At 34.3% G+C, this 20,358-nt stretch overlaps 2 protein-coding genes across 3 annotated transcripts in view; both read right to left on the reverse strand.

The window, feature by feature from the left end:
* Nucleotides 1-20,358, reverse strand: part of LOC139499552 (DENN domain-containing protein 3-like) — a 95,419-nt gene that overhangs the window by 48,338 nt on the left and 26,723 nt on the right. For both annotated transcript variants that reach the window (XM_071288277.1, XM_071288276.1), the window contains exons 14-23: nt 15,951-16,087; nt 15,327-15,499; nt 11,473-11,577; nt 9,759-9,933; nt 8,702-8,832; nt 8,015-8,177; nt 3,574-3,770; nt 1,888-2,006; nt 1,052-1,200; nt 87-220 (exon numbers count right to left, since the gene is read on the reverse strand). In XM_071288277.1, the coding sequence (XP_071144378.1) occupies nt 87-220; nt 1,052-1,200; nt 1,888-2,006; nt 3,574-3,770; nt 8,015-8,177; nt 8,702-8,832; nt 9,759-9,933; nt 11,473-11,577; nt 15,327-15,499; nt 15,951-16,087 (1,483 nt within the window). The remainder of the gene's footprint in view (nt 1-86; nt 221-1,051; nt 1,201-1,887; nt 2,007-3,573; nt 3,771-8,014; nt 8,178-8,701; nt 8,833-9,758; nt 9,934-11,472; nt 11,578-15,326; nt 15,500-15,950; nt 16,088-20,358) is intronic.
* LOC139499554 (zinc finger protein 862-like) lies at nt 12,000-15,265 on the reverse strand. Its single transcript, XM_071288280.1, has one exon. It carries the CDS (start codon nt 14,083-14,085, stop codon nt 12,244-12,246), a length of 1,842 nt encoding a protein of 613 aa, XP_071144381.1. The 5' UTR covers nt 14,086-15,265; the 3' UTR covers nt 12,000-12,243.

A 20,358-nucleotide genomic window follows, 5' to 3' on the forward strand; every position in this document is an offset into this window, starting at 1 on the left:
AAAACTGCAATAACGAATACACACAGTAATCTTGTAATTTACAGTATACTCCATTCATTTCAATTCATTAATGATAAACCACATACCACACCATAAGAAACCATTATAGAATTTGAGTCTTCTCAGATCTTTGATTTTCTCCCGACATTTATCTACGACTGTAATTGTCTGAACGTCCCACTTCAGGATGTCACCATCGGCACTGGCTGTGTAAACATATCTAAAAACGTATCAATGTCAGAATAATACCCAACCATAAATCTTATGAGGCAATAAATCAGTGTCAGATAGAAATCGACCTGCATGTGTACATGTCCATGGCCATATATCAGACTTTTATTGATTTTCAAACATTTAAGGTGGCACCCAACACTTTCACTAAAATTGATTTGGCTCGTTTAATTTTCATAAAATTTTGACAAAGTGTTTACTTTGACCCATTAACAAAAATATAAAAAATTTCAAAAATTTTGAACCAACCGTTTTGTCAGAAAAATTACACTGGTTATATAGCAGTTTGACAAACACCAATTTTGATCATTGAGAAGCTTAATATTCCCTTTACAACACAACATAATTAAAACGTTAAGCTGACTTTACAGAGTTATCTCCCTGTAGTGTTAGGTACCACCTTAAATACGAAATAAAAGACTAATTTAGGTCAGTTTTGTAGAGTTCTTATAACAATTCAATTTTCAAATAGTAACAGACTTTGCATAAAGATATTTTCTATTCAACATTTATTTACAGATTTTATTTTAATTGATATTCTCTGTACTTTTGTGAGACAAGCAAAATCATCAGATTTTTCAAATCATGCAAGTAGTAATATATGTAACCTCCAAAGGTAAATAACTTAAAATTAAAACACAACAAAAGCATAGTTGTGTTCTTTCACCAAACTTAAAATAACATATAAGAATCCCCAAAATAATAATCTGAGTTACTTCCCTTTTCATTTCATCATCAACAATAAAAAAGCAAACAACTTAATCAGTACAGATTTTCAGATATACTTATAAATACATGATAGAAAGTTACTTCCCCTTACCTGCCATCATTAACAACAACAATACTGACGACCGAGTCAGCATGGTCAGTCAGTGGAGCTCTGTTACATCTGAGGGTTTGTACATCAATGATGTATATATAATAAGACCCTGCCCAAATCTGTCTCCCACCAACATCAGCAAGACACATCTACAATAGAATAATAAGTTTTACTTAGAGCTGTTCAAAAATTAGTTGCATGGGGGTGAGAGTGATGGTTGACACTTTTTTAAGACTTAGACAACCTAAATAAAATAAACAATAAATCCTTTAATTTAAAGTTTACTTAATTTCTTAGGAAAATGCAACAAGGGCCTTTTATAGCTTTTTATGCTCTACAGGTTTTGTTCATTTTTTGAACGTTGTACATTGACCTATAAATGTTTATTGTTTATCTATTTCTATTGAAAGTAATGAAAAAGCTAGAGAATTATGAACATGGCTTATTCCAGGTCAAACGCTGGATATTCTATACTCCCTCCCAGGAGTCAACCAGTAATTGGTAGATTTCCAGAATTTCTTTGTTTGAGAGGGAGATTCCCACTTAAAATGGGTGGGTTAGCAGGTATGCCTTAATTGTTGATTTCTATGTTGTTTGGTCTCTGGTGGACAATTCACCTTATTGTTAATCCCTGCTGATCCCTGAATTATTCTCACTCGAAATTTTTACATCATACAACAATCACTTTTTCATTCTGGCATCAGATATTTTGTATTATGACATAAAACAATTACAGGAACCTGTGTGTTGTCCAGGAATCGCAGACAATAGTGATAAGGTGTATTGTCTTATTAGCAATCATATCACTCCTTATGATATTTGACATAGGTATTTACCACAGCAGTTTTAGTCTGTATAAAGTGTGATTCTAAGTTCCATGCCATTGCATCAAATATTTTGATTTTTCCATCTCCCATACCACACCAGAGTCTTGGTAAAACATGCTGTTGGGGATCTGAAGAATAATGTAAGACATCAGTTAAAAACTCATCAAAGATACCAGGCTTAAAATTTTGTACACAAGACATGCATTTTGTCTACATGAGACTCATCAGTATGATCACTGAAGTTAGAATTTAGGTTTGCTTAAAATGCTGTAGTTTCAGAGATATCAGCCATTAACTGCATTTTACCCCCATATTCTTTTTTAAGCCATGCCTGCTATCTAAGTTGATAGACAGGGTCCTCGGATACATTTTTGAAATAAGTTACCCTAAATATGATTTAGGCCAATGATTTTTGTAAAAGTAAACAGGATGGAGGACGGATGCCAAGTGATGAGACAAACTCACGAGGCAATTTGGGACAAGTGAGCTAATAATTGGTATCTCAGGAAATAAATGAATCATTGTAAATGACATTCAGTCTTTTCAGATTTGAGCCACATACAAACAATTACAGACCTTTATGATGGGCTTGTAGCAGTTGCTTTTAGTCATTGGAGTGAAATGTTGTTTTCACACCCTTTCTCCAGAGCAAGGTTATATCCTATTGACTAATAAGTACCGATTATCAGGGTCTGCATAATGATATAGTAAAATATCAGCTGGGAGTCACAATATGTAGCTGTTTGTCGAGTGAGCCCAGAGAACGAGATCAAAAAGCCTTCATACATATTTAGCAGCTGATATTTTATAATATCTATATGCAGATAACCTGATAATAGATTTATCTAGCTGTATTTGCGTCTTTTGGAAGTGTTTTCTTTGTCTCATCTGCAAAACCAGAAGTTAAGGGCATACGATATAGTTACAGGGGAGGTAATGACGTTGCTAACGTAAAATGTTATTTTCGCGACGTCAAACTATGACTTATCGGGAAAAGATGCATTTTTCGACTGATCTTTATCATTCAAACTGATTTAATTTGAAAACAAGTGCATGTACCCCTATTTTTAAAAATGACATTTTGTTTCATTTTGCAGGGAGATTATGTGGACCAAATTTTATAAAACTGTAAATAGTGCAATTTTTTTAATTTTGATAGATATACAGCAAAAAATTACGTTTTTTTCTCAATTCATGACCATTTGATTAATATGAGTTATTTCTGAATTAAAAATGCCTAAATTTTTAGGATACTTATAAAATACAGAAATTACAAATTATTTGACAAAAAACAATTTGTGTTTATTTTTTAAAACAAAAAAGTTATGTCTTTCTTTCGAAAGGAAAAATCGGCCACAAATCTGAATTTTGAGCAAATATACAAAATTTCGACCTCATTTAACTCAAAAAGTAGCACATGAAGGTATATTTTTTATTACATATTTGATTTAATCAGGCAAAAAATAGCCCATATGGAAATTTTCATCAAACTGTAAATACGGGATCAAAACTGTATCGTATGCCCTTAAGGCTAATCTTATAAACGTTATTTCAACCATTATCACCCTTGTGATATGTCCGGGTCATTATACTTATCAACGTTTTTGACGTCACAAAGTTGTGATATGCAATTTTATAAAGAGCTGAGCAAAGTGATAAAGACAGTAGGATGACCAATAATACTTTGTTACTTACCACCAGGAGTGTACAATAATGATTGGACAGTTTGTCTGAGACTTTCTCCAGAACAAGGGTCAATCCTATTGACCAATGTCTCAAGTGTTTCTCGTGGAAGTTCATGTCTTTTCTCCTTCATGTAACGTGTGTAAAAACAGAGTTCTGTCACAGCCTGCATAGGGTTATCATGATGAGTTGTATCTTGGTCCTGAGAACTGAAACAAAAAATATTTTTTTAACACTCTCATATTTGTTTTTCTTTCTTTTTAATTTCTAAACATTTTTTTAAAAAGTGTAACACTCCTATTAGTTCCCATTAAAACTGTATAACCAACTTACTTATAAGCCATGATTGATTGATTGTTGTCTTAATGCCAATTTTAAATGTCAATTTTGGTCTATTTTGTGGCAACCAGTTTTTAAGAGTTGGAGAAAGCTGGGGTGCCCCAAAAAAACCACAGACCTTCTAAAGGAAAACTGACAATTCTAGTCTAAGTCAATTAAGATTTGGGTCTAGTGCAACTACACATGCAGGGATCTCCATGGATGAAAATTGAACGATGGAGGAACTTTCACCATCATAAACCGTATCTATGACGTACAGTGTAGCGCGATCGAAAGTATTTCATCCCTCCACATAAGGATAGGTGTACATGCTAATTGATTGCTTATTTAAGTTATATTAATTTGAATTTTCATTATAAATACTATATAGAAGTATATATACATGTATTTTCAATAAAAATTTCTGTTTGTAACCCTTCAAAGGCCAAGCCCTCATGCCCCCTCCCTTTCCATTAGTTGAGAATGACCAATAGCTATCATGAAGGTCCTCATGTATTTTTCTTGCTATTTTTTTGGTCATTGTTATGGGGGTTAAAAATCATGTTGAGCTTATTTTTCATGGACACTGACTGTCAGAAGTCATGAACCCATTACCGGTATGGCTGGTTTGCAGCAACGACAAAACGAGTTGTACGGGCTATGTAAAAGGTTAAAAAGATTTGTAAAGCAAACATTGTCAAATGAAAAGGTTTTTAATGACTTTATCTAGCAAATCTATGCTATGCAACATGCATCTTTCGAGTCTGAACATAGAAACAGGAAATACAGATGTATCAATTTGACTGCAAACTACGAAATGAATTCGGAATTACGATACGATATTTCTTTACAGGAAATATTAAAAGTTTTTACTTTTTAACTTTTAAAGTAATTCTATATTATAGTTACAATACAGCAGTACTCGAGTTATTTGCGATGAAATAATAATTACTGTTTTACGTCTTATTTTATACTTCTTAATAAGGGGGATGCTGATTGCGTAAGTCAAAATAAAAGCACGTGTTCTACTTGTTAAACTTTGTAACTGGATTATTAATTTATTCATTTAATCTGAATTATCATATTAAAATATTTGCAAAAATTTAGTTAAATAATTCGACAACTTGATGAATTGTCTATCTTCAGATAATATTCTCCTGTCTGGTTTGTTGATCTACCTGTACAAGCTCAGGTACAAGTGATTAGCGTTCTTAATCCGGATATCCCTCAGGCGTTAGAACTGTATTGGATTATACTATAAAAAAGCCTGAGGATTATGCAATTACATGCATTTGATTATAATTGCTTAAAAAAATGGCGTCAGGCTATAAAAACGATCACAGGTTTGTACGATGGCGGAAGAAAATTGAACAATGGCGTGAGTCATTTGACGATGGCGCAAGACATTTGAACGAGGGTGGGTGCCATCGTTAAACAGGCCATGGAGATCCCTGACATGCTGGGTTCAAACTCACAACCTCCCTGTTGACTGGCAACTAGTTACAGTAGTAGTACTTAGGCCATGATTATTAGCATAATTCAACTTCAATCTTCACCTTTACAACACTGTATCCATTATTTTTCATTTGACTGCTCATAAGAACGATTATTCTACTGATTTTAGAGTCTACAACAATGAGCTGTGATCCTGCTATAGGTGATGTCAGTATTGTTTTTTTATAAACAAGGGTCACGGCTCTTCACAAACTTTCCATGAGTGACTGCTTAACACAGGTTTTACTTTACTTAATATAAGTTGCAAAAATTTCATTTATATTCAACATGGTATAAAACTTTGGACCAACTAAAGAAACATATTTTTGTTTTAATGACTGCAATTTTTGCCTAGACCTCATCAAATTTATAACAAGAGGCTGTCACAACGACAGCAAACCGGATTTATTAACATTTATTTGTGTCCTGGTAATATCACAAGAACCATTACTGATGAATGGTGAAGGTGAAAATCGTCAATATCAAATTTGACCTCCATTTTGTCATCAGTATCAAAATATTAAAATTTGAAAAGCTTAGATTGAATGGTTCATGAGTAAATGCAACAACGTGAATGGAAACGCCATTTTACGATCTTTCAAGAACCATTACTCCTGAACGGTAAAAGTCAAAATCGTCATTATTAAACTTGACCTCTATTTTATCATCAGTAACAACATATTAAAATTTCAAAAGCTTTGGTTGAATGGTTTATGACAAAATGCACAGACACGACGGGAAACACCATTTTTCAATCTTTCAAGAACCATAACTCCTGAACGGTAAAAGTCAAAATCGTCATAATTGAACTTGACCTCCATTTTGTCATCAGTAACAGCATATTAAAATTTAGGAAGCTTTGGTAGAACAGTTCATGCATAAATGCACGGACACGACTGGAAACTCCATTTTTCAATCTTTCAAGAACCATAACCCCTGAACGATAAAAGTCAAAATTGTCATTATTGAACTCAGGGCTTTCCATTGAAATTGAAGTAGAAGGCTGAATTAAAATTATAGGCGGCTGTAACATTCGCCGAACGCCCACCAAGCTGTAAGCTTGGTGCCTTACGGCAGGGGGTCTGGGATAAATAGAGCAAAATCCTGCATTCTCACAATCTCCTGGCACCTAATTTCATCTTTCAAATGACCATTTTTTATATGTATGAAATTAAAGAAAAGAAAAAAAATCTCAAAGAAATCTAATTTTTTTTTATGTTATAGTTTTTTATTTTCATTACCTAATGCTTAAAATTCATTTACTTTTAAAGGAGATTTATTTATATAATAATCCGGTTTGTTGAAAATCTTGATCGATTTATTTTGCAGAACTATGTGCATTTGTAAACAAATGACCCCCCTTTTCTCTCTAAAGACTGTTACGCGTAACTAAAATCATACAACTATTTCTCAAGCATTGACAGAAAATTGATATATCCTCTGATTTTCTCTTTTTTTGTAAACTGTTCAATAAGTCAGATACATAAATCATTTGGAAATGTTATTTATTTGAGGTCGAGTCGACAATATTCTACTTTCGTTTTTGACCTTGATTCTCTGAACACCACGTGGGCTTTGAAAAATGAACTTCAAAAGATACTGTTTTCCAGATTCTGAACAATATGATCTACTACACTTTCTTTATTTTAACTGATATTATTCCATAACATAAGATTGTCATCCTATCTGATTGTCTTCACGTTTTAAAAATAAAAATAGCCAACGAGTTAATGACCATCGGAACGTCTCTATTGTTATCCTTCAATGACCACCGGAACGTCTCCCTTGTTATCTTTGAAAAGAAACGATGCATTCTGACTTTAAATAGACAAACCAATCAGTGACCTGAATTCATGTGAACTATATTTAGCCCAAGGTAAACACTGACTTTTCATCCTTGTTTATCATGACCGCGACTTTGCGAAAATACGTCTCTCAGCATTTGAAAAAAATATTATTTTCTTTTTGAATTTATATTTTTTTCAGTGAAGTAGCCGGCACTTGAAGCCACCGTAAACGGCGGATTTCCGCCGGCTACCGGCTTCAATGGAAAGCCCTGTGAACTTGACCTCCATTCTGTCATCAGTAACAACATATTAAAATTTGGGAAGCTTTGGTAGAACAGTTCATGCGTAAATGCACGGACACGACTGGAAACTCCATTTTTCAATCTTTCAAGAACCATTACTCCTGAACAGTAAAAGTCAAAATCGCCATTATTGAACTTGATCTTCGTATAGTTGTCAGTAATAACATATAAAAATTTTAAAAGCTTTGGTTGAACGGTTCATGAGTTAATGCACGGACAACATTTGATTGCCGCCCGCCCGGCTGCCTGCCGTACATCCCCAAATCAATAACCGACATTTTTGTCACAAAAATCCGGTTAAAAACCAGTGCTTGTATTCAACAGCAAAGTCTTTCAAACAAAATAAATCTAAAAATAAGAAATATTTTTTACATTTGTTTTACATAATGTTTGCCCTAGAAAATTCCACAAAATAAAGTTGACATTTTAGAGTGAATACTGAAAATTGCAGTACCTCCTAAAATATCTTTTTACACCATTTATAGGTGTATCATTCTCTGCAATGACATCCAATGTCAAAGAAACAGAGACCCACTGATCTATAGAACATACCTTTTCAGAAAAGCATCAACAAGTTGCACATTATTGGCAGCTTTGTTGGCAGCCATGATGTCCTTGGTTCCCATAGAAACAACCTTGCCAGCCCATAATTCTTGTAACAGTATAAACCAATGATCCCTCTCATCCTTCAACCAGGCGGTGAACTTTGCATCATCTTGAAAACAAATATTGACTAAAGTTGAAATACATTAGTTGAACATGCTTACACCACTGTCCCAGGTTATGGGAAGGGTTGGGACCTGGTAACATGTTTAACTCGCCACATACTATATGTATGTGCCTGTCCTAAGTAGGGAGCCAGTTATTCAGTGGTTGTTGTTTGTTGATGTGTTACATATTTATTTTCTCGTTCATTCTTTGGTACATGAATTAGGCCGTTGGTTTTTTCGTTTGAATTGTTTTACATTTGTCATTTCGGGGCCTTTTATAGCTGACTATGTGGTATGGGCTGTGCTCATTGTTGAAGGCTGTACAGTAACCTATAGATGTTAGTTTCTGTGTCATTTGGTCTCTTGTGTAGAGTTGTCTCATTGCATTGGCTATAATTCCACATACTCTTTTTTACATTAAATGTAACAATTGATTTTTTTTACTTGAATTTTTCATTCTTGTTCTGATTTTATTTTGTTTAACATTCTTTATTTTCATCTTTTGAATAGTGTTAAACAAACAACAAACCTTTTTTGTGAATTCTCAGCACATCTATTGTTTTAAAGAAAGACTTAAGTTGTTTCTGTTCAATTAGGACAATATCTCTAATCTTTGTAACTTCTGTGCACTCCATTGAACCATCCTTCATAAACAATAACCTGAAAATAATAACAATGCAATTGGTGCCAGTAATATGGATTACAGTGTTTAGAAATGGCAATAAAATCTAGAATTGAAATTTGAGAATATGTCAACCAGACAACAACCTGACCAAAGAACAGATATCAGCCAAAGGTCACCATTCAATGGGTCTTCCCAGGATGAAAATCACACACCCCAGGTGGGCCTCAGCTGTCCCCTCAATAAAAATGTGTACTAGTTCAGTGAAAATGACCGTTATACTTAACTCCAAAACACATAAATGAACTAAATGAACTGAAATTGTTTAACATCTAACCCCTTTTTATTGATTTCGTATTTACATTGAGTCATAGATCAAATTTGTTTCTTCAGGGTATGTTCATTTGTGTTAATTTGTCTTTTGATTGAGTTAAGCCATTTCAATTGATATTTTATAGCGTGTCTTTCTATTTTGTGATATTACACTATTGTTTCAGATAAGTGTGAAGTAAAACTCAGTTTAAAAGAGTTTTGAGCAAATATATATTAGGGCTATTGAAAATACAGTTGAATGGATAAATATGGCGCTAAAATGGGCTTTAATGTCTGCGCTCAAAATATCCCCTAGTAGTTTTAAATGTTTGCACCCATGATTACACCAAATGATTATTTGTTAAGTATATAATCATAGATGATCTTTGATCATTTCAAAGAGATTGATTTTCTCACTTGAGTAGGTACAGCGAAAGTGAGAAAAGCGATCAAGTTAAGATGACCAATGATCATGTTTATCACTATTTTACCTATGACCACGCTGACATCTACATAGAAAACAGCATGTGTGCCCTTACTTTCTAGTGATAATCTTTGATATCACTCTACTGTGCTCAGAAAGGAAATATTTTGTCAGTCAGATCAAAAGAAAATTTAGTAAAATATAGCGATAACATGGACTATATATTACCTTTTATTGGTAAGTACAATTCTACCAGACCCCACATCAGTCTTACAGAGTAAAGACAACTTCAGTACATATTCTTCATGATCTAAAATGGATTCCTCTACCCTGAGACAGTGCTCCAGATTCTCTTGATAACAATGATTAAATGTCTCAAATGTTCCAATGTCCACTTTATCATCTAAAATTATATAACAAATGATTAGATGTCTCAAATGTTCCAATGTCCACTTTATCATCTAAAATTATATAGCAAATGACAATATGAATGTTTGGGCTATCTTCATTTTTCTAGCAGCTACACACATTGTAGGTTACTTGTTTAAATCCTGAAACCAAATTTCAGAAATTCGTATACCAGTATTGTAGTTCCTGAGAAAGATGAGATGAAAAATATTCTTGGGACTAACAGATGGACTGGCCAACAGACAGACAGATGTAAAATAGTATACCCCACAATTTACAGCGGGGTACTGTGGATTCATATAATTTCGTGGGTATCAATTTTCATGGATTTCTGAAAACTTGCATATTCATGGATATTTGATTTCGTGGTTATGCCAATCTCTAAAGTTCAAAGCCTTTTGAAAATATGTTATTCGTGGAACATTTGAATTCGTGGTTCACCTGTTCCCACGAAACCCACGGAAATTGGTATCCAAAGAGTATTAATGAATACACAGTATAATATAAAAAATTTGAAAATTGGAGCAATTCAGTTTCCAAAATGAACAGTGGTACGTCCAACTTTCTTAATTACAGTACACATCTATTTTTAAAAAAATGCCTTAACTGAAGAAAATACTCTGATCATTTTTCAACAATTTGTAAATTGTTTAGGTAATGACCATAATTATGTTTCAAGATTCCAACTCCAATTGGTAATAGATTGTCTTGTTAGGAAATAAAATTTCTTGAATGTACATGAAATAGTGATAAGATGTGTTAGGAGTGCCAATGAGACAACTCTCTATCACAATCACAATTTGTAAAGTAAATCATTAACCCTATCACTGATAGCTGCCAAGACAGAAGCTATGCTGAGACGATGGCTTCCCTGGCTACTATTACTCAAGTGGGAGATCTTCATAATAAATGTCAATAAAAACTTGTTTGTAGTTATTTGTGTCTTTATTTCATTCACTAACACCATGTTCACAGTTTTGTTCATGTTTTGATAATTTTTTCTTTATAAAATTTGCAAATTTTCCGCATTATCTAGATGAAATTCTCAAAATTCTGCTCTGTGACCCCAAATCGTAATATTTTTACCCAAAACGGCAAAATTTTGAAAAATTTAATAAGGCTGTACAAATTCCTTACACTGAACGATGTCCATTCCAAGTGTTTTGTACATGAAACGACATTTTATGTCAAAAAAGTATACTAGTTTTGCTTCAATACTTCCATATTCGTTCAAAAAAATGTATTCAACAAAGAAAGATAACTCATGTTTGCACTGTTTTTAGCGGGAAATATAACACAGGTATTCCGATCCCGGCAAAATGGGGCTCATAGTCAGCTGTCTGAAGCGTGAATCTCGGTAAACCGGGACTCATCAGCAAAGGGTTAAATGTCAAAGTAGTCTTCAACACAGAGCCTTGGCTCACAACAAACAGTAAGCTATAAAGGGCCCCAAAAAAGGAATAGTGTAAAACCATTCAAAAGTGAAAACCACTGGAAATCTGTATGCTAGGAATAATGGTTTGTTTATACTTACATCCATTATGTTGGTTAAGTTCTAAAGCTTGGAAGAGTCTCATCACAGTCTCCATATCTTGTGTCATCTCCAACATAGTCACAAAACGTCTAAATTCTTCAAAATCTAAAAAAATACAATTCTGTCTCATTGATATCTATATCATACAAACAAATAATAGAAATTATATTTTGTCTCATAATTACATAAGAAGGCTCCTTTAAAATCAAAACAATTTAGAATAAACTAACAATATGATAGTGAAAAATTGTTAAAAGTCTAAACATTATTATGAATCAGAAAATCATTTAAAATCTAATCGTATACACAAACTATGAAAATTCTTCAAAAATAAATATGAAAAATCAGATCAGGAAAAAATCTTCGAAATACTTTCAAAATGTGAAACCTCTGACTGATCTATCAAAATTAAATATAGTTTACTGTAATCATATTGAAGTGAAGAAATTTCAACTTTATCTTGAAATTTTTTTGTAGCTTTTTTATTTTATTTTTCCTACCTAAGCAATTCCTATATATATACAGTGTTCCAGCTAGGATTTGAAAATAGAGGGGCGCGTTTTTAAAAAAGGGCACTTTAGCGCGTTCTCACTGAAAAAAAATCAAATACTCAATTTTACCACATAATGAATATACAAGTTTAAAAAACATTTATTTAGAACATATAAGTTAAAATCAAACTGAGAGCACTAATAGTCATTACTACATGTATATCCATTTCTCTTTCAGAACTACAGATTGTTCAAAGAAGAGTTCAAATGCAAATAAATATTATACAACATTGACAAGTCTTCTGTTTTTCTTTTTGAAGAAGGTTGCAACACATTGATCAAGAATTTTTTCAAATTTAGTTTCATCACAGTTTAATTTTACAGTTAATATTTTTGTTAATGTCTGTGTTTTCAAGTTTGCCCTGTGACTTGTCTTAATCAATTTGACCTGAGAGAATATTCTCTCCACCTCTGCTGTACTGAGTGGTTGTATTATTGCAACACTGAATAGTTTTGCAACAAGAGGGTACATAGATAATAGGTTTTTATCCTTATGACAAGGTGAATGAAATAACTCTAGCAGACTAGGTAAGGAACGATCTGTAAGTTCTGCTGATGACACAAGAGCTATAAAGTCCTGCCATTGAATAAGGAGAGTTTCAGGGTCCATGTCAAATGTATTTGCCAGAGCTTCTATCTCTGTATAACCATACATTGTTTCAATGTTGTCTGTTCCTGTAAGGTCTAAAATGGCCAACTGATCGATTGTGTCAGCATCCTTAAATCTAACTGTTATATTTTCAATTAATCCATTGAGAAAGCACTCTCTGACTTTAGTGTCAAAATCTACTGGGGTCGGGTCAGTAATGTTACATGTGCTTCTCAAATGTTCCTCTTTTTGAAGCCATGGGCCATTCTGGGTCTTTCTTGTTGTCAACAAATTGACAGTTTTCTCCACACTTGTTCTAATGTTGCCAAGATGAACATCCCTCTTCTGAAAAACAAGTGAGAGGCTACAAATGTGTGGCAGCACATCTGCAAGTAGCAAAACTGCTTTCAGCATGGCAGGATCTTTAAGATTTTTAAGCAGGCCATTTCCCACTGGATCAGTTCGAATTTCTGCAGACTCTAAATGAACAACAAGAGACCTGTATGATCGTGCAATTGAGGATATTGCTTGATCATGACTTAGCCAGCGATGATGTTTTGCTAGTTTAATAGCTAAAGGTGCCTGATCAAAAGCTTTCTGTATTTCTTTAAGTCTATCAGTGTTGCAGCAGCTATATTTATAATACTTATATAAAGCTTCAAGCACCTGGTCAAGCTTCTTCATGAGTGGAATTTGCTTAAAACTGTCTCTGCAGGCAAGGGCTAAACGGTGATCTCTGCAATGATGTGTCAAAAGGTGAGGGTTAAGGTCCTTCAGTTGTTTGGAAACACCATTAATGCGGCCTGTAAAAACGGCTGCACCATCTGATGCAAATCCTGCCATATCTTGAATTGACAGTTCACGGCTACTTAATTCATCTGTTATAGCTTCAGTTATGTTATCTGCTTTTGCATTTGGCAATTCAATGTCTGTTAAGAATCCATTTTGAACTTTACCATCCTTGCTAATGTAACGTGTACAAATAGCTAAATGCTTGATTGTCCTGTTATCTGTAACTTCATCTACCATTGTAGCATAACATGGACTGGCTTTCATATCATCCAACAGCAGTTGATGTACTTTTGAACTTAAGATTTCTAACAACTCATGAACTGTATCCCAGCTTGAATAAGTTGCATTTTTAGCTAAACGAAGTTTAGATAAATCTGTTGCTCCAACATCAATGCAGAGATCAACTGTTGATCCAAATAAGTCAAGTGGCAAGTGATGGCGCAGAATAAAAAAAAGAACTTTCAGAGCATCCTTCACTGCTTTTTGTGCACCAGTAGATATATTAGAAGCCATGTCATCAACGGTGTGTGCCATATCTAAAGTTATTGCATATTTATGTTGTTCACTGTCTTGATGGATTTGTATCTTATCTTTGCGCAACAGTTTATAACCTACATTAGACCATGTCTGACTTCCATTACTTCCGTGTGATTGATGCTTGTTACAAAGTTTGCAAAGCATGACATCAACTAATGTTCCATCCTCACTAAAGTCTTTGTCAAAATATAACCAGGAATACTGTGTCAACCAATTATTATTTATACCAACTTTGTGTTTCCCACTAGGATTTCTTGTTCGTATGGAGGAACGAAGTGTAGGGTTAGGATTTTCTTGAGTTGCTTCATTTTCTTGTATTTGTGGTTGTATAGGAGTTTCGGCTGTCTCAATTACAATTTCAGGGGTCTCATTTCCATCATTACTGAAAGAAGATAGGGAGAGTGGGGTAACTTAAAATTTACACTGACTGAATTTAATCGGACTTTCGAGAGCTCCGTAATCGGCACAATAATAAATTAATTCAATTTTGAAAGTTTATTATCAATTCAACAAGCATCTCAGTATATTTCAGTATATTTCATGTTGAGCGTATTAAATAATATCAATATTAACGGTTAGTCAAAACAGATTTCAATTCAAGAAAAAGGATATAAAAATCGGACTTTAGAGTGCTCCGTAATCGGCGGAATTTACAATAGAGAAACAATTGCGATATCTGATAGAAACCTTTCATCTTCTCGATTTTTCATAAAAGTAAAGAATTAAATTATTGTTTTACCTTTGATGGTCATTATTCTTGAAAAAAGATGTAATAGACTGGCAAGTCTTTGATATTTTCTTCTTGTCATTTTCGAGTTGGTCAATTTTTCTTTTTTTCGTCGGCATTTTGCGTGTTCACGATTTACAATATACTATTGGAATGATTCTTTTTTAATGAACGTTATTTTATAAATAACAAATACAATAGAAATGAACATCGTTCACATTTATTTTATAAATTCTCTTTTGCATCGTCAGGTGTAAAAATAATCAATTCATTTAACTTCGATGTTTGGTGCTGCAGGGCAAAGGGATTAGACAGGGTCGTAAATTTCACCTGATTAAGTAATTGACTCTAATCAAATAGGTGATTATATGCAGGTAACAAGTGTCAACAATTTTAATCTGTTGTCTTAATGAAGCGTGTGTATAAAGAACTCATCAAAATGGCGACGACATGAGGAAAAAAGATCGTTTTTTAAACTTTTTTTCAAAAGGGCACAGAGGGGCGCAGGGGCGCATAAAAAAGGCAGAGGGGCGCAAAATTTCGGGGGCGGGGCGCGGCGCCCCTCCATTTCATGCTAGCTGGAACACTGATATATATTCACAAACATTTTTTCATAACACTTTCTATCATATTTCTCTAAATGCTACAAACTACTAACTGAGGTCATGATCAGGAAGTTTGACTGGTTCCTCAAACTTATGATGTACTTTTGGTGACTGGTTCCCATCACTCTCCAGATGTAACAGTTCAGAGAGATGCTGTATCCCTGGTCTCATTAAAATCTCATACTTTTCATCCTCAGGTATCTTCTGGTAGGCTTGCTTTACCATTCTGAAATTAATTTAATTTTAGATGAAACAAGTCTTCTGATTGGCTGACAGTGTTTTGTTTATCAGCTCATAGACATAATGTTGTCATGTGTTCATGACATCATCTTTTTCATGATTTATTTTGGTTTAAAATGAAATTTAGTCATATTTTCCTGTCTATTTGAAATTATGTCCATAGTTCACAGATGCTCGACTCGTACAATCTTTTTTATTTCAGTGGACAGTGGACCATACTGTTGGGGTCAAAACTTTATATATGGCAGTAAAACTAAAAATATCATATCATAGGACAAACTGTGCACGAGGTTTCAAGTTAATTGGACCTCAACTTCATCAAAAAGTACCTTGACCAAAATCTTTAGCCTGAAGTGGGACAGATGGACAAACCATTGGATCTACAGGTCAAAAACATATTTTTTTATAACCATCAAATTTAACTGAATACAACTTACAATTCTGGTACTAAGGATATATCTATTTCTGCCAGTCTGGTTAAATCACCTAGAGCCTCTACAGCCTTATGATCAGCTAAGTAAAATGCTCCTCGTAAATACAGGTAAGAGGCACGATCTTGAAGGTCATTACTTTTCTGAAACAATTATTTTGAAGGTCATTACTTTTCAGAAACAATTATTTTGAAGGTCATTACTTTTCAGAAACAATCAGAAACAATTATTTTGAAGGTCATTACTTTTCAGAAACAATTATTATCAATCACTGTAAATTCAGAAATGTTTGCATTCATTACTGCCATTTTAAAATCAAAGCGCTGTAAGCACTGTAGGCAGTTAACCAAAAACCAAGGCAAACATAACAAGGGGCTGTCACAACGACAGCAAACCGGATTTATTAACATTTATTTGTCTCCTGGCAATATCACAAGAACCATAACTGATGAACGGTGAAAGTGAAAATCGTCAATATCAAATTTGACCTGCATTTTATCATCAGTATCAACATATTAAAATTTGACAGAGCTTAGGTTGAATGATTCATGAGTAAATGCAACAACATGAATGGAAACGCCATTTTTTGATCTTTCAAGAACCATAACTCCTGAACGGTGAAAGTCAAAATCGTCATTCTTGAACTTGACCTCCATTTTGTCATCAGTAACAACATATTAAAATTTGAGAAGCTTTGATTGAACAGTTCATGCGTAAATGCACGGACACGACTGGAAACACCATTTTTCAATCTTTCAAGAACCATAACTCCTGAACGGTAAAAGTCAAAATCGTCATTCTTGATCTTGACCTCCATTTTTTCATCAGTAACAACATATTAAAATTTGGGAAGCTTTGGTTGAACAGTTCATGCGTAAATGCATGGACACGACTGGAAACACCATTTTTCAATCTTTCAAGAACCATAACTCCTTAACAGTTAAAGTCAAAATCGTCATTCTTGAACTTGACCTTCATTTTGTTGTCAGTAACAACATATTAAAATTTTAAAAGATTTGGATGCACGGTTCATGAGAAAATGCATCTCAATCTTTTACAAGTTCTCAAAACACACACAAGAGGGTGTGGGGTGACCCTAGGGACTACCCCTATTTTTCATTTGATTTTTTTATATTGTCCCATACATGAATATATAGGGTTTATGGGTGGGGATCTCGACCGTTATCCAGTTTCCAAACAGGAGGGGGTGGGGGACCCCAGTGACTTCCCCTATATTTCATTTGATTTGTTATATTGTCCAATACATGAATATGTATGGTTGAGGGGTGAGGGATCTCATCTGTTTCTAAGTTATCAAACAGGAGTGGGTAGGGTGACCCTAAGGACTCTCCCTATATTTCATTTGATTAGTTCTCATACATGAATATATATGGTTTAATTTAAAGGTGGGGATCTCGACTGTTTCCAATTTCTCAATCAGGTGACTGCAGGGACTCCCCCTATATTTCATTTAATTTAGAGTTGGGGATCCCAACTGTTTCAAAATTCTTAAACATGAGGGGTAGGGTGACCACAGGGACTTCCCCTATATTTCATTTGATTTGTTATATAGTCTTATACATGAGTATATATCATTTATATGGTTAAGGGGTGATGATCTCGAATTTTTCCAAGTTCTCAAACAGAAGGGTGTACAGTGACCATAGGGACCCCTTATAATTCATTTGATTTATAATATTGTCCCATACATAAATATATATTGTTTAAGATTGTGGATCTCGACCGTTATAAATTCTCAAACAGAAAGGGGTAGTCAGAGTGGCCCAACGAACTCCACCTATATTTCATATGATTTGTTATATTGTCCCATACATGAATATATATGGTTTAGGGGTGGGGATCTTGACCATTACCAAGTTTTTGTCATTTTGGTCTCTTGTGGATAGTTGTCTCATTGGCAATCGTACCACATCTTTTTTTTTATATATAAGAAACTTCCAGCTATTTTAACTGACCTATAAAAATTGAGAAGAAAAAAAATACCCCTTGAAATTGCAGTAATATGTTTAACTTGAAAAGCATTTAACATTCATTACCAACATTTATCACTGATAAAAAAAAAATTATACTGTTACCAGGAACATATATATTGTTAGATACTGTTCCCAGCTGTCACATTGTATTGGATTTTGACATTAAAATTGGTGTACAAAATATTTTCTGCTTTTTTTTCTTTTACATATATCTTTTGGTTTTAAATTCTAGTGTTTATATTATTTATTTACCAGGCATAGATGTATTTTGTCACCTGTCTGGATTTTTTTAGTTGATAGCCAAAACCCGGGATTACCCTTATCCGCTTCCGGAATCGGATTCGATATTGTAATCTCGCGGCAGCCATTTTGTTTTCAATGTTGTTTTTGACAGATAGTGAGATACGAATTTACTTGGATTTACACATTATTTATCGGCGATTTTCTGTATAAAGCTAGCGGTTGAACAAATTGAACATCGCTGTCATGAATGGTAATGATGAAAATAAGTTTGAGATCGTTTATTAGGAAACTTCGGTAAAAATGTTTGCAAAGTTATTTTTATGCCCCACCTACGATAGTAGAGGGGCATTATGTTTTCTGGTCTGTGCGTCCGTCCGTCTGTCTGTCTGTCTGTTCGTCCGTCCGTCCGTCTGTTCGTTCGTCCGTCCGTCTGTCCCGCTTCAGGTTAAAGTTTTTGGTCGAGGTAGTTTTTGATGAAGTTGAAGTCCAATCGACTTCAAACTTGGTACACATGTTCCCTATGATATGATCTTTCTAATTTTAATGCCAAATTAGAGATTTTACCCCAATTTCACGGTCCACTGAACATAGAAAATGATAGTGCGAGTGGGGCATTCGTGTACTGAGGACACATTCTTGTTTTATTTTCTTTCAATGTCCATCGGGCGTAGCTAGTAACCAAGTAGAAAGTCCGACTGCAAAAGTGGAAGGTCGCAGACCTCGGACCACCGCTAATTTGAACCCCTGCGTCCAAATTGAAAAGATACGAAAATTTCGTCTTCTAATAGGGCTCTTCACGGTTAGTTCGGCCATATTGGATAGGGGGCAGATTTTTTGGAAGAAGGTGGAAATGGTATGGAAATCCTATGTGTGTTTCCAAGCAACAGCTCTGTTTTAATGATGGTTTCCCGTATTTTTCACACCATTTTTACCTCTATTATGAAAATCTGCCCCCTATCCAATATGGCCAAACTAACCGTGAAGAGCCCTATTCAAAATTGCCGCCAACAGCGTGATCAGTTGAACTTATATTAATAGACTACTGACGTATATATACGTAGTTGACTACGTATTGACGACAAACAATATTCCTACGACTTTTGTAATTTGGGAAATCTTAACTACTTGTCTTTAGAGATTTTCGGCGATTAAATATTTCATACATTTGTTCTTTGACATCTTAGCCAAAAGCTCAGGGGATAATAAACTACATAAGGATTCCTAATGTGCTCTACTTCCTATGTGCAACTTCAAAACTTTTGGGAAAATCGACGATCATTTAAGGTTTTTCTGGTCATATTTTTTGTAATCCAGAATGAAAAGTATGAAAAAACTGTCCAATAAGTTATAAATAATATAGTAGCCAGCTAGATGATAACAATGGCACGTATTTCAGCATTTATTGGGTAGCACACAAATCCAGGGCGCTCGCATAAGGCAGTTTAACTGCCTAAAAATGAACAAACAGTATCTCAATGATTGCAATTTCTGGGAATGATACATATGAATAAGGCTATCAAAACTAGAGGCTCTAAAGAGTATGTGTTGTTCACTTAGGTCTGTGTACTACTAAGTTAATGGATACTTTCCTAAGTTAAAGACTACAAGAGAGAAAGGAAATGGGGAATGTGTCAAAGCGACAACAACCCGACCATAGATCAGATAACAGCCGAAGGCCACCAATGGGTCTTCAATGTAGCGAGAAACTCCCACACCCATAGGTGTCCTTCAGCTGGCCCCTTAAAAAATATGTATACTAGTACAGTGATAATGGACGTCATACTAAACTCCAAAATTATACACAAGAAACTAAAATTAAAAATCATACAAGACTAGCAAAGGCCAGAGGCTCCAAAACTACAATAGAATACTCCCTGACAAAAATCTCCTTTTTATGTTGATTTGAATGGCTGATATTTTTATCTGTATACAGTTTCTCTCTATCTTCTTTATTCTTTGCCCAAACCACAAAAAAGGGTAAACAAGAATGTGTCCTCAGTACACGAATGCCCCACTCGCACTATCATTTTCTATGTTCAGTGGACCCTGAAATTGGGGTAAAATCTCTAATTTGGAAAAAATTTTAAAATTAGAAAGATCATATCATAGGGAACATGTGTACCAAGTTTGAAGTCGATTGGATATCAACTTCATCAAAAACTACCTCGACCAAAAAC

This window comes from Mytilus edulis, chromosome 12 (genome assembly GCF_963676685.1).
Source record: "Mytilus edulis chromosome 12, xbMytEdul2.2, whole genome shotgun sequence".
NCBI classification, from domain to species: Eukaryota; Metazoa; Mollusca; class Bivalvia; order Mytilida; family Mytilidae; genus Mytilus; species Mytilus edulis.